Below are 13,050 nucleotides of genomic sequence, written 5' to 3'. Positions count from 1 at the left end.
TCGCTTTTTATTGTCCTGTCGTGGTATCTCAATAACTCGATTCTCGTGCCGTCAATTGACCCCTCTTCTTCGATCTTGTCCTTCTAGGAATAAATCGACTATCACAATGAGCGAAATCACGCACCCTACCATCAAGGGTATACAATCCTGCTCCTCAGAATCTACCGATTGAATTGACTAACACAGAAACAGATGGTTGGTTCTCCGAGGCCTCTGACATGTGGCCCGGTCAAGCCATGACCCTCAAGGTCAAGGAAGTCCTCCACCACGAGAAATCGCAATATCAGGACGTTCTCGTCTTTGAGAGTACCGATCACGGCACTGTCCTTGTTTTGGACAATGTCATTCAATGCACTGAGCGCGATGAATTTTCGTGCGCCTCCCCTCCGTCTCTTTAGGGTTTTGTTGGTCTTCTGACAGGAGTAGATACCAGGAAATGATCACCCACCTCGCTATGAACTCCCACCCCAATCCCAAGAAGGTCCTCGTCATCGGTGGTGGTGATGGTGGTGTTCTCCGTGAAGTCGTCAAGCACGAGAGCGTCGAGGAGGCTATTCTCTGCGATATTGACGAGGTACCCTTCTTTCCCCTCCTTTTTACCTGGCCCAAAACTAATAGCAAATGTATATAGGCCGTCATCCGCGTCTCCAAGAAATACCTCCCCGGCATGAGCATCGGCTTCCAACACCCCAACGTCAAAGTCCACATCGGCGACGGCTTCAAGTTCCTAGCAGACTACAAGAATGAATTCGACGTCATCATCACCGACAGCTCTGACCCGGAGGGACCTGCAGAGTCGTTGTTCCAGAAACCATACTTTGAATTGTTGAATGGTGCTTTGCGTGAAGGCGGTGTTATTACTACTCAAGGTTGTTCGTGGCCTTTCCTTTTGCTATTTTCCTTTTCTTTCTTTTCTTTTCTTACCCTTCCTCCCCCTTCCTTCTTTCCTTCCTCTGTAACTTCTTTTTTTTTCCTTTCAATTTTATATGGCAGAGTACTGACCCATCCAGCCGAAAACCAATGGCTCCACCTCCAACTCATCACCGACCTCAAAAAATCCTGCAAAGAAGTCTTCCCCGTCGCCGAATACGCCTACACCACCATCCCAACCTACCCATCCGGCCAAATCGGTTTCATGGTCTGCTGCAAGGACGCTACTCGCAACGTCAAGGAACCGCTCCGTACCTGGTCTCGTGAGGAAGAGGAGAAGTTGTGCCGATACTATAATGCGGATATTCATCGGGCGAGCTTTGTGTTGCCTAATTTCGCGCGCAAGGCTCTTGAGTAAATTATGTTTCTAGAAAAGGGGTTGTTCGGTTAGGGTATTCTACAACAGATATTAAATATAAGCACTCAAAACAGTGTCTACATTATGTTCATTCATAACATCAAGTCTAGATATAACCGATCCAACATTTTAACCCCCTCATAATTAACTTAGATAAGTTGTTGGAAAGCACGGTTAATGGGTGAGCGGGGCTTGACACCCTTGTAAAAGTCAATGGTGGCAAGGGCACGCTTGCTGATACCCTCCGGAGTGATTTCGAATTTCTGCAACAGTTAGCATATAATCTTCTTAAATGCAGGGGAGGAAAAAAAAAAAAAAAAAAAACTCACCTCGTAAACCTTCTTGTATGGGCCAGAGGCACCGAAGCGGTTGATACCGAACTGCTCGTGAGAGTAGCGCTCCCAACCAAGAGTAGAAGCAGCCTCGACGGACAGGATGGGGATACCGTCAGGAAGAACAGAGAGACGATACTCCTTGGACTGAGTGTCAAAGACTTCAAAGCAAGGAATGGATACAACACGGGCAGAAACGCCGTGCTTGTCCTTCAAGTACTGAGCAGCATCAATGGCAATGCCGACCTCAGAGCCAGTGGACACAATGATAACGGCGGCATCAGGAGCATCAACAGCAACGTAACCACCCTTGAGAGCGTTCTCAATGGACGAGTTCTGGAGTTGAGGAAGGTTCTGACGGGTGAGAGCGAAGATGCTAGGAGTGTGCTTGGAGGTAAGGGCGGAGTAGTAGGCGGCGCTGGTCTCGTTGCCATCAGCGGGACGCCAGACCATGAGGTTAGGCAGGGCACGGAAGTGTGCAAGAGTCTCAATAGGCTGGTGGGTGGGACCATCCTCACCAAGACCAATGGAGTCGTGAGTGGCGATCCAGATGACGCGGACCTGTGACAGAGCCGAAAGACGGACGGCACCGGCAGCGTAGGAAACGAAGTTGAAGAAAGTACCACCAGCAGGGATGACGGTACCATAAGCTGCGAGACCGTTCATGATGGCACCCATAGCGTGCTCACGGACACCGTAGCGGAGGTAACGACCACTCCAGTCACCAATACCGTACTCCGGGGGCTGGAAGTCGACGGCGGCCTTCCAGCGGGTGTTGTTGGATGAAGTCAAATCAGCGGAACCAGAGAGGAGCTCAGGAACAGCGGCGTAAATTTTCTCCAAGACAGTCTCGGACAATTTACGAGATGCAATGGCAGCATCGGTGGACTTGTAGGTGGGGAGGTTCTTTTCCCAGCCCTCGGGAAGCTTTCCAGCGAGGCGTCTGGTCAAATCGGCGTGCTCAGACTTGTATTCGCTTGCGTACTTCTGGAGGAGGTTGTTCCATTCTTGTTCCTTGGCAGCACCTGCGGCAGCAGTCTTTCCGTACAGGTCATAGACTTGCTGGGGGACGACGAAGCTCTGAGAGGGGTCGAATCCGAAAGCCTTCTTGACATTCTCTGCGTCATCGGCCTTGAGGGGGTTACCGTGGACACCACCGGTACCCTGGAGCTTGGAACCGAAACCAATGGTGGTGGTAATCTTGATAACGGAAGGCTTGTCCTTGACCTGTTGAGCCTTGCGAATGGCCTCCTCTATTCCTTGAAGATCGTGGTCACCATCCTTGACCTCAAGGGTGTGCCAGCCGTAGGCTTCGAAGCGCTTCAAGACATCTTCAGTGAAAGCACACTTGGTGTCACCGTCTATCCAACCGTCAGCCTTTATTTCTGCAGCGACCAAAGGGGGTTACCTACCAATGGAAATATGGTTGTCATCGTAGAGAGCAATGAGGTTACCGAGCTTCAAGTGACCGGCAGTACTGGCAGCTTCGCTAGCAACACCCTCCATAGCACAACCATCACCGAAGATGGTATATGTGTAGTTGTCGAAGAGAGTATAACCGGGCTTGTTGAAGACGGCGGCACTGTGAGCTTGGGCAATGGCGAGACCAACAGCGTTGGAGAAACCCTGACCGAGAGGGCCGGTTGTGACCTCAACACCGGGGGTGTCGTGGGCTTCAGGGTGACCAGGGGTCTTGCTGTCGAGTTGCTATGGAAGTCAGCTTGAAACCCAACTTTAGCTATGAAGATAGCACATACACGGAAGTTCTTGAGGTCGTCGATGCTGAGATCATATCCGAAGAGGTGGAGAAGAGCATATTGGAGCATACATCCGTGACCGTTTCTAGCAGGTGTGTATTGTTGGCAAAATTCATCACTCCGTCAAATTTGGGCAGACAACTCACGAGAGAACGAATCGATCCCGGTTAGCCCACTTAGGGTTCTTAGGGTTGAAGTTCATGAACTTGTGGAAGAGGACGTGGGCGGTAGGAGCCAAACCCATAGGAGCTCCAGGGTGACCTTTTGATAATTAGCATTATAATGGAAATTGCCCCGCGGAGAAACGAGGTATATTTACCGGAGTTAGCTTTGGCTGTGCCATCAACCTGTAGGCTAAATTAGCATGCCAGAAGAATTGAGCCATCAGACAAAAGCTGCCGTGCAGAGCTTTCAACCCTCTCTCCACCGAACCCTAGAATCATACACGCGGGAGGGTAAGGGGAAAAAAAAAAAGGATATGGCGAACTCATTTCCACTCCCCAGTGTACGATTGGCGGACGGCGGTCCTCCGAGAAAAGCGTTGATACAAGCACGGCCGCAACGCCGACGGAAGCGGGTAAAAAGCGACCAGAAGAAAAGAAAACATACCGCGAGAACACGGATGGTATTGACGGCCAACTGGTCAACTTCGGTGAAGGCCATGATTGTGATATCTGTAATTAATCGATAATTTAGTATTGCGAATTAACTCGATTGATGATGAGAAGTGATGTTGATGACTGATGAAAGAAGCAGGAAAAGATGTGTTGTTAGACGGTGAGGGGCAGAGGGATCGCGGGGCAACTTCAATTAGGTCATACAAATTCAGAACAGTTCAATTGACAGAAGGCGATACAAAAAGGACGAGTACTTTTTGTATTGGATTCTGATGAGAATGATCAAGATGGATGAGAATTTGATGAAGAGGAAGAGAAGAAGAGAAGAAAGGAAGAAGAAGAAGACGAGGCAGGATATGTGACGAAGGGAAGAGGTTGGTGGGGCAATGATGTATGCTCTGGATGCTGGATGCAATTGGATCTCTAATTACCCGGCCAGGATATGATTATGAATATGAAAATAACGATAAAACACCTAAGTTACTCCTGAGAACGAGTCTATACTTATAGCAACAGACATGCTGCGGGGCATCGTAGTCCGGTGTACGAACGCTGAGAAGCTCAAGTAACTCATCAATTAGTTAATCTTAATATGGCTTAGCAAAGCATCACCTAAAATCTGACTAATGAATTATAGCTCTGTTGCAGTGTTACTGGGTACGGGGTCCTTCGGCTAATGACTTCTCATGCCTTTCTTTTGTCGAAGTTGTTGCACATGTCGAATGCTGACTGACTGACTTACAGGCTAGGGTATCATTCTCTGATTGGGCCAGTTCGTGGCTATGACAGCAGTATCTTGTTTTGTTTACAAAGCAGAAGATCTAAGCATCACATATTTTATGTACTATATACTATATACTATGTTACATGCGAGTGGCGATGGTATCACGGAGTAGAGATTAAAAGCCTATATCCGCCTTGTGACTGACAAAGCTCAGGTGTGTTTCGAATATCAGAAATTAGACCCTCCATATGGTGGTATATCCTGTAAAAAAGGATCCCAATCTGACCAGTTTATTATGAATGTGTCATTTGACAGCATCCCTTGGCCTTCGCCAAAGATTTCGGCCAGGTTTTCGGTACCCATGAAATGAAACTGCGCGTTATCTGTGTCGGTATTAGCTGGGAGGGAGTCATGTTGCGCGAAATCCGGGTTTGTCGTCGAGTAGTCATATAACTGTTCCGACTGACGCTGCTGTTCTTGTTGACTGGTTGTAACAGTCAATCCCAGATCTTCTCGACCTGGTGTACCCTTCCTACCCTTCGAAGCAGAATAAGAGTACTTGTTCAAGAACTCCACCATCCTCGGAGACGGAGGAGTCTGTATTCCCAAGCGCCGACATTCCAAAACATTAACATTCCACGCTTTGGCAGCAAGTCTCAAACAGACGATGTGCAATGGTCCCCGAGCCTCAGGTCCAAGTCGTCCCAGATATGGTAGGAATAAATCATCAAGACATTGCCATGCTTGTCGCGTATCTTCCAATACAATCGACCTCTTTGACAGTTCTGAGATGATATACAATAATATAGGCCAGGGGATATGCCAATCCAGATGCCATCGGAATCGCGTCAGAACCTCGCTATTGCGTAGTTGTTCGTTATGCCTTATCAAGTCCAAGCATGTCACGAATAATTCATCGTTTTCGGCCTGTGATAGCGGTGGGAGTTTCAGATCTGGTACCCAGAGATGAAATGGACGGCTCACGACTAACTGGATCACGGAGATGATTGTATATGCCGAACCGCTGACAAGAATGTGTAGAGGGATAGACGGATCACAAAATCGGACCACTTTCTCTTGAACAATATTCCTAAAATCATCAACCGCTTTCTGTCTGCGTTGAGCTTTCTCATCTCGAACCTCCTCATCAGTCCGCAAAGGTGTCTGAACCGTCGTCTTCCCAGGAAACATAGACTCAACGAATTGAGGTTGACCCTGGTGCCATTTACTAAGTTCCTGCCGTAACTGGCAAAATATCATATCTGTGCCAACATCATCCCGCTCAACCGGTGGCTCTCTCATATTGGGATGAAGCTCACTGTCGTTAACGTTCAAGGGGAAATGAGTGTCGTACGCGGGTAAGGGTGCAGACACAAATCCGAATGATCGAGCAATGGACCTGTCCATGTAAATGATGTGCCACCATACACGACGTCTCATTTCGGTCTCAAAGACTGAAAGTCCTAATTGGGAGCCATCTCGATGGAGACCCATTTGCTGTGCGATTCTGATCGCGGTGCCGCTTAGACACCATACTGTTCTTTGGTCGTATGTTGACCGACAAGAAACCTTCATGATCATTAGCATTCCGAATCGTGGTTTTGGTTGGGGAGGGCATACGAGATAGAAACAAAAAGCCTGTAACAACACCAAATCTGTAGTCTTCAACAATCCCGCATTAGCCAACGCTTTCTGCGTCGCTGTACGGAATCGAGTCTGCAGCAGGCCTTTATCCTGACCAAACTCTTTCTGCATCTCCTCATCCGTCATTGATAGCAAAGCGCAGCTGTAAATCGAGAACAATAGAGCCTCCATCCCTTTTCCCATGGAGCCCAAATCACCTATCGCGTTGAGCATTTGTTGCTGTAGGGAAGGCGCATGGATAATCTTCGTAAGTGGATTGACATTTTCCAGAAAGATTTGCCATAATTTGAAGATCTGGACTGGATTAGGGTGAAGACTGGTTAAAGTATCGCTCGATGATACAGAGAATAATATATCGTATCCGTTGTCAAGGGGATATGATTCGTTTTCAGGCTTTGGAGATGGGTTTGCACTTTCAGTATCACTCTCATCTGGTATATAATCTGAATCCTCGAGCTGTTGCGGTCAGTCATAGCAAAATTTTTTTCAGTCCAGATAAAAGGATACACACACCTCGTTTCCCAGAGTACCCCAAACATCACTATAGATAGACCTGTCAATATCAAAACTAATTTCTTCTCGGAGTAAACCTACTTCTCTAAATAAAGCGTCTTCCCTCCCCTCGCCACAAACTGTCCTCTAAGAGGCTGCATCGGCCCCGGCCCATTGACCGTATTCGACCTAACATTAGCCTCTGAAACTTTGAGCCTACTCATCCCACGCTGCATCCCATCCCCGCCACCACCATCAACATCAACCCCAGCTACCTCTTCGCTCTCAATAACACCAGGATCAATCCCATACCGCCGTAAAACATTCTCATAATGTCTCAACCTTGACAACAACGCATACTCAGCCCGTCGTTTGTGATGACGAGCCGGTATAGATTCGCGAACGATGCATTCCGCGTTTGATTTGAGACAGTTTGAGCAGGGGTGTTTGCGGTCACATTTTACCTTTCTTTTGCGGCAGAGGGTGCATGAGGGGCTTTTTGTTGTTGGTTGAAAAATTCCTGGGGTGTCTGTCATGGTTCGTGGTATCTCCAAAGATTTTTTGGCTATGTATTTGTATACATTTGTTTTGGTCGTGGGAATGGATTGGTTGATGCCTGATGCAACAATCGGCTTTAGTAGTACCTGAATGGATTGTGATAGTGAGTCATGTCACAACTAAATAGCGTCAACCGAGTTCACGAACTATTCTTTCGAAAGGCTGATTATATAAAGTAAGTGTCGTCGATGATAAAATGTCACCGAATAGATGATGGTGAGCAGAGGAACAACTGGCGAGCAATTACCATGGATTGCGCTATGTCCAAAAGGGCTAAATACCTACTCAGCCTTGGGAGTTGCTCAACATTTCAAGAATTTACAGCTTAGAGAGAAATATAGAGGCATTAAGATTCGACTAAATCATATGTACATCGACTCCCGGCATAAAACAGTGCTGTCGGAAAAGACGAAAAGATGACAATTTCAGAAGATATTCACAGCAAGCACAACAATTCATCACCAGACGCCTATATAAAACAAGTAAAACCAAATCGTGAGACATCAGACCTACTACTCACTTCGTCCCACCTCCTCCCAAAGTACCAAAACTCCATCAACCAGATCCAAAAAAAAAAAGAGAGAGAGAGACGAGTAAGCCGAACTAAGCTATCAAGGACCGTTCCCAGCCATCAAATATACCCAAATCGACATAATCTTCATCAGCAGACGGTATCATAATCCCCTTGACAGCATCGACCATTTGTAAAGACTGCGGCAAGTCAAAGTCCTTGAATGGAAGAACATCGTCCGTAATAGCTCCATTTTCCGATGGATAACCCGGTGCACCTTCACGAGCATAGGGTACATCGCCACTACTACAAGCGGACCAATCTGATGAAGTATCCTGTGGGCTGAGTCGGACATGTTGCTGCATGATCGGAGCATAAGCCGAGGCAGTTTGATGAGGTGAGTACTCATCAACCGGAGCCTGTGAACCTGGTTGTTCGCCACTGTCTTGTCCACCGTATATTCCATTGAAAATATTCAAGCTACCGTGATCGAGATCGCTGAGTATACATTCCCACTCTGCTGACGATAGCGCTATCTTCGAAACATCGGTAGAGGACATGGAGCGAAGTGAGTCCGCATTGAGAGGATAATAGTCCACGTTGACACCCGACGATAGATCGAAGGACTTGGGTCGGTTCAGGGGTTGTGGAGGCTCCATTGGGCTTAACCGCTGACGGGCCTCTTGGGTATATTTATGTGCTGCAGTGACATTAGAAATGGTATTCCTTCTTGACATCTGCCCTTCTTTTGCCGATTTCGATTCACAGCCAGGCTCGGAACGGGCCTGTGACGTTTGTAGAGCCTTCTTTATCTTCAAAGACCGTTGACTGTCGGCTCCAGATATAATGTTGGATAGTATCCGAAATTCGGTCGCAGCCGCGCTCGACTCCGACTCAAGTTGTGCTTTGACATCTAGGAGCAAGTTCCGGCTTTCCTGGATCAGCTTGCTGCCTCTTTGCAGATTCATATCTTGCCACAGAATGCCAAGACCAGAGAGGTAAGCCACCTCTTGGCGGTTGATGGCTAACGATAGGCTTAGACGTCGTTCATCGAGGAGCTGCAAGATTTGGATGATGTGTTTGCTGGAGTCGGTGATAGTCAACAGAGCCGGACCCATCACGTCCGAAGTACCAAAGCAGGCTGCAGGACGATGAATCAAAATACGGATCAGGTAGTATACCAAGGACTAAACTCGTTAGTTTTGCATTATATGGATTGGGCGAACTTTTTTTTTGAAAAAAAAGACTCACTAGTAAAGGAGATCGGCTGCCTGTCACATTCGTACTTGGCCGATCCTGGATAAAAATCAATTTGAGATGGGTTGGGAGACCCTTGTTCCAAGTTTCAAGCTCCTCTGATAGCCCGTGTAATTTTGTCAGGGGGATTTGAGAGGTAAGTGCCGGCGGATAAAGAACCTCGAGTGCTTTGCCCAAAATCCGAGAGGCCTCTATCAAAGCAAGCGCACTTGACATGCGGGTGCGTTCATCAGGTAGACCAGGCAGCAAGCCGTCTTCGGTAATGTTCTCGTCGTCAATGTCTGCCGGAATTTCAGTGGCGATATGCTCATCGCGGAGCATAACAGGCAGGCCAGTCACGGCAGCGGTGAAGCTAATATTGTCAGTTGGCTTATCGGATAATAGATTTGTTGAGGCATCTTACCGGTCCAACATATACTGACACCAAAAGACTTTCTTGCGGGTCTCATAAAGCAACGGCTCATGAGCAAGATGCTGCTGACTTTGGTTGAGACCAAGAGACTGAATCGTGCCGACGGAAAGGGCACGATAGCGAAGTAGAGACTGATAGTCTCCTTTGGTTAAGAAATACATCTGAGCGAGGACCATGCACTGGATGGCAGGTACAGACATGTCTCCACTAAGAGCCTCAAGTGGTGTGTACCAGTTATTCTCGAACAGCTTTGGGTCTTGGTTTGTTCGCGACTGAGAAGGGTTAGCTTCGGACTAATGTTAAGTGGTGTTTTTGTGATACATACCATAGAAGAAAGTGCAGCAATGCCAAAGATAAGGTTCAGTTGTATAACGGTAAAAGGCTGATCTTTCAATAGAGATGGGTCGGCAAGATAGCGATCGTAGGCTTTGAGAATGGTAGAACGGTGCACCACTGGGTACAGAGGAGCCCATTCCTGGAAATATATATTTACAAGTTGATCTGACACAAGTCTTGGCGGTGACTGCAGAGACAAAGCTTTGCGTTGATAATTCCTGGCCGGCAACGCCGTCAATGCCTTTGTCGAGAAGGAAGACGAAGGGACACCCTGTGCTTCCATTTTGTTTGTCAGTGTTGACGAGAAAGCGCGAACACTAGACGGTCCGGCGAAGGGTGAACTGCTAGACGGTTTGGTCGGATTATAAACCGTAATGACGGGCTCGGCCTCAACTATAGCAGGTTTTACATCTTCAGACGACAACGGCGACCGCGATTGTGCACAGACTGCAGCCGACGAGGACGAAGGAGAAGGGGTAGAAGATTGAAGTGAATGCGTTTTCTGCCGTGGCGACCCGAATGAATGAATACGCGACAGCACTTCAATCTTCTCGTCTCGTTCATCCAATAAATTCTTCAAATCTCTGACCTCGCCCTCGAGCGCTCGAACACGGTCTTCCAACGACTCGGTATAGCCGCGTGGGAAGGCTCTTCGGCTCAATTTATCGCTGGTCTTGCACTCGAAGCCGACATTTTTGCATTGCGTACAACACGGTCGAATTCCATCGCAGCGTATTTTTTTCGAACGGCACCGATCGCAGGCTTGAGCGATACGGCTTTGGGAGTTGGATCCCATTTTGATCACTTTCATAGGGAGTATTCCGGGCATTTTGGCGGATTATTTGTAGTATAATTTGATATGTTGTCGAATACAAAAGGTTGGCGTGACCGGACTGTCGTCCGCCAAACTGGGGCGATGAGTCGTGACGAATGGGCTCACCGGGGATGAGGGACGGCGAGCGCAGTATATAGTATATAGTATATACAAGCAGAATCGCTGCAAGAGCGAGTCATAGATGCGTAGTACTGGGTAGTAATCAAGAAGTCGTGGCAGCAGGGAGTAGTAGTACGATGAGAATAGTACGTACAACGGTAACGAAGGAGAGAAGTGGATTCAGAGAAAGTACAGGTGGAGAGGGAAAGACAAGGAAGCGACGGAACTTCTCTTGTTCCGCCAAGACCGAAGTCGCCGATCGACGGGAGAGAGGGTTGGCTGCCTTAGTCCAGAAGCAGTCTAGCCGCGGGGTTGCCCCAAGTTCTCAGAGTTTGGGGTCTTCAAATCACGAGGACGCGCTCTGGAGTAACGCCACGCCGGCAGCCAATCGCAGAACGCCAATTAATCGTCCATCGTACGAGTTTCTCTTCATGACCTCAACATCACCCCATTTTTGCGCTGGATCATTTTTATCATGATTCATGAAAAGTCTTCTTCTTGTTCTTGCTGCTTGAGGAATACCTGGACTGTCTCGGAAGACATCAACTGTTCGATCTGTGGAATGTGAGCAATGTGAGGCACGAAATAACTCGGGGATGATTGACTCACCTCACTAGCAAGCGCCTGGACTCCTCGTCGTAAAAGCCCCGTTTCCCCGACCCTCAGCCTCCCGATCATCTCATAAACTGGGGTACGAACTCCCGTCCGAGTTCCATCGGGATCATGCTCTACGGTTTTGAATGCCATCTCCAATTCGCCTCCCAACATCTCCAGACGGGATTGCAGACATTGCTGCACAAGCACTGCTGCGCGTAATTGGAATAGATCCCACTGCGGATCCTGCGAGAGAACTTCCGTAAGGTTGCGTGGTGGTGTCTCCGGAACAGTCTGTCCAATCACGGTATCGCCTTTCCATGACGCTTTGAGTTCTACGGGTCCCTCGTTAGTCTGCATCATCTCGACAGAGAGGCCGTCTTCTTCGTTCACGCAGGCCCAGAAGATAAAGTCGCTTTCCCATTTGATTTGGCCGTCTTCTACGGCCAGTCTCAGACCGGGAGCGATTTTATTTGCACAGATTTTCTTCTTCGTCTGCTTGAGTGGATCGTCATCTGGAATGTCGAGCGGTAGGAACAACTGTCGTGCATCCTCGACTGAGCTTTCGAGAAAGCCATAAGAAAAGATCATTTCCGATGCCCCTTTCTCATCCCCATATCTACCAACGTTAGCACCTTTACCCTTTGACCCCTGGGCGATAGATGACGACATACGTTATAGTAACCTCCTCCCCCTTTCGAAGCTTCTTCCCCCATCTCAGCTGCAACACAGCATTCCGCTCACCATCCGTCTCATACAACGCAACTGTTTCCTCGCCCGATGCATGATTAGCCATATCCACACAGGGAACCATCACATGTCCCGAGCCTGGCAAATCCAACGCCCTCGAACGATACATGGCATCCACAACCTTCCAATCATCTAGAGTCAGACCGTTCTCTTCATCCCACCATTCCCGCTCACACCACGCAATAGATTTTGTGGCCTCTCGAAGACGATCAAATTCTGCTTCGAGAGCGGCCAATTTGTGATCAACCGCGTCTTTCAGAGATGTGCCGTAGAGTAAAACCAATTCATCCTCTGACCACAACGTAGGAAGTAGTGTTTCGCTAGATAGGAATTTGATATACTCTGACCAAGGGTTCGTCACGCCTATTCTGGTCTGCGTATCACTTGAATAAGTGATGTGACAAAGCAAAAAGATGAGAATAGCCCCGCGAGCAGTCTATCAAAAATTTAGCAATCCTTTCCCCCAAGATATAAGAAATCTGCATACCCGCCCAAGATCACCACACCCCTCCAAAACCTCCCTCAAGTACGGATCCGATTTCGCAAATTCATGCACCGAATCAAGCGACAACACCATATCAGGCGGAACCGTAATCAATATCTCAGGTTTATTTCCTTCCTGTAACTGTTGTGCGGAATATTCCTTGTCAGTTAGAGCGACTATTCCAGAGCCGTTGGCGAGTTTCTCAAAGCCGATGTCGTGGAATTTGATGTTGTTGAGACGGGCCCATGCTGGTAGGGCTGAGATGGGGAGGAGGGGTCTGTTTAGCATGTTTTCTTTTTTCCTTTTTTTTCTTGATATCTTGCGATATTGAGGTTGAAGAGTGGTATTGGTTAGATTGCA

At 48.0% G+C, this 13,050-nt stretch overlaps 5 protein-coding genes across 5 annotated transcripts, besides 3 other annotated features; 1 reads left to right on the top strand and 4 right to left on the bottom strand.

Annotated features, from left to right (window-relative positions):
* Positions 1 to 106: 106 nt before the first annotated feature.
* TSTA_087410 (spermidine synthase) lies at positions 107 to 1,288 on the top strand (the record flags this gene model as incomplete). Its single annotated transcript, XM_002478423.1, has 5 exons — positions 107 to 137; positions 193 to 373; positions 427 to 574; positions 632 to 869; positions 1,011 to 1,288. The coding sequence occupies 5 exons, from the start codon at positions 107 to 109 to the stop codon at positions 1,286 to 1,288; spliced, it is 876 nt and encodes a 291-aa protein (XP_002478468.1).
* Positions 897 to 950: a sequence feature (GA-rich).
* A 149-nt stretch (positions 1,289 to 1,437) lies between the features above and the next one.
* TSTA_087400 (transketolase TktA) lies at positions 1,438 to 4,040 on the bottom strand (the record flags this gene model as incomplete). Its single annotated transcript, XM_002478422.1, has 7 exons — positions 1,438 to 1,551; positions 1,618 to 2,981; positions 3,033 to 3,327; positions 3,378 to 3,462; positions 3,524 to 3,638; positions 3,697 to 3,724; positions 3,987 to 4,040. The coding sequence occupies 7 exons, from the start codon at positions 4,038 to 4,040 to the stop codon at positions 1,438 to 1,440; spliced, it is 2,055 nt and encodes a 684-aa protein (XP_002478467.1).
* Positions 1,593 to 1,612: a microsatellite.
* A 258-nt stretch (positions 4,041 to 4,298) lies between the features above and the next one.
* Positions 4,299 to 4,339: a sequence feature (CT-rich).
* A 607-nt stretch (positions 4,340 to 4,946) lies between these two features.
* Positions 4,947 to 7,390, bottom strand: TSTA_087390 (uncharacterized protein; the record flags this gene model as incomplete). Its single annotated transcript, XM_002478421.1, has 4 exons — positions 4,947 to 6,287; positions 6,339 to 6,818; positions 6,876 to 6,915; positions 6,957 to 7,390. The coding sequence occupies 4 exons, from the start codon at positions 7,388 to 7,390 to the stop codon at positions 4,947 to 4,949; spliced, it is 2,295 nt and encodes a 764-aa protein (XP_002478466.1).
* A 625-nt stretch (positions 7,391 to 8,015) lies between these two features.
* Positions 8,016 to 10,757, bottom strand: TSTA_087380 (C6 transcription factor FacB/Cat8; the record flags this gene model as incomplete). The annotated part of the gene is made up of 4 exons (XM_002478420.1): positions 8,016 to 9,110; positions 9,175 to 9,532; positions 9,584 to 9,864; positions 9,918 to 10,757. The coding sequence occupies 4 exons, from the start codon at positions 10,755 to 10,757 to the stop codon at positions 8,016 to 8,018; spliced, it is 2,574 nt and encodes an 857-aa protein (XP_002478465.1).
* A 585-nt stretch (positions 10,758 to 11,342) lies between these two features.
* On the bottom strand, positions 11,343 to 12,978 carry TSTA_087370 (SET domain protein; the record flags this gene model as incomplete). Its single annotated transcript, XM_002478419.1, has 4 exons — positions 11,343 to 11,417; positions 11,472 to 12,075; positions 12,131 to 12,642; positions 12,694 to 12,978. 4 exons carry the CDS (start codon positions 12,976 to 12,978, stop codon positions 11,343 to 11,345), a joined length of 1,476 nt encoding a protein of 491 aa, XP_002478464.1.
* Between the last annotated feature and the right edge of the window lie 72 nt (positions 12,979 to 13,050).

The sequence above is a fragment of the Talaromyces stipitatus genome, genomic scaffold, assembly GCF_000003125.1.
Source record: "Talaromyces stipitatus ATCC 10500 scf_1105507295527 genomic scaffold, whole genome shotgun sequence".
In the NCBI taxonomy this organism is placed as follows: Eukaryota; Fungi; Ascomycota; class Eurotiomycetes; order Eurotiales; family Trichocomaceae; genus Talaromyces; species Talaromyces stipitatus.
The sequence above is the reverse complement of the archived record's forward strand: the minus strand, read 5'-3'. Positions and strand labels throughout refer to the sequence as shown.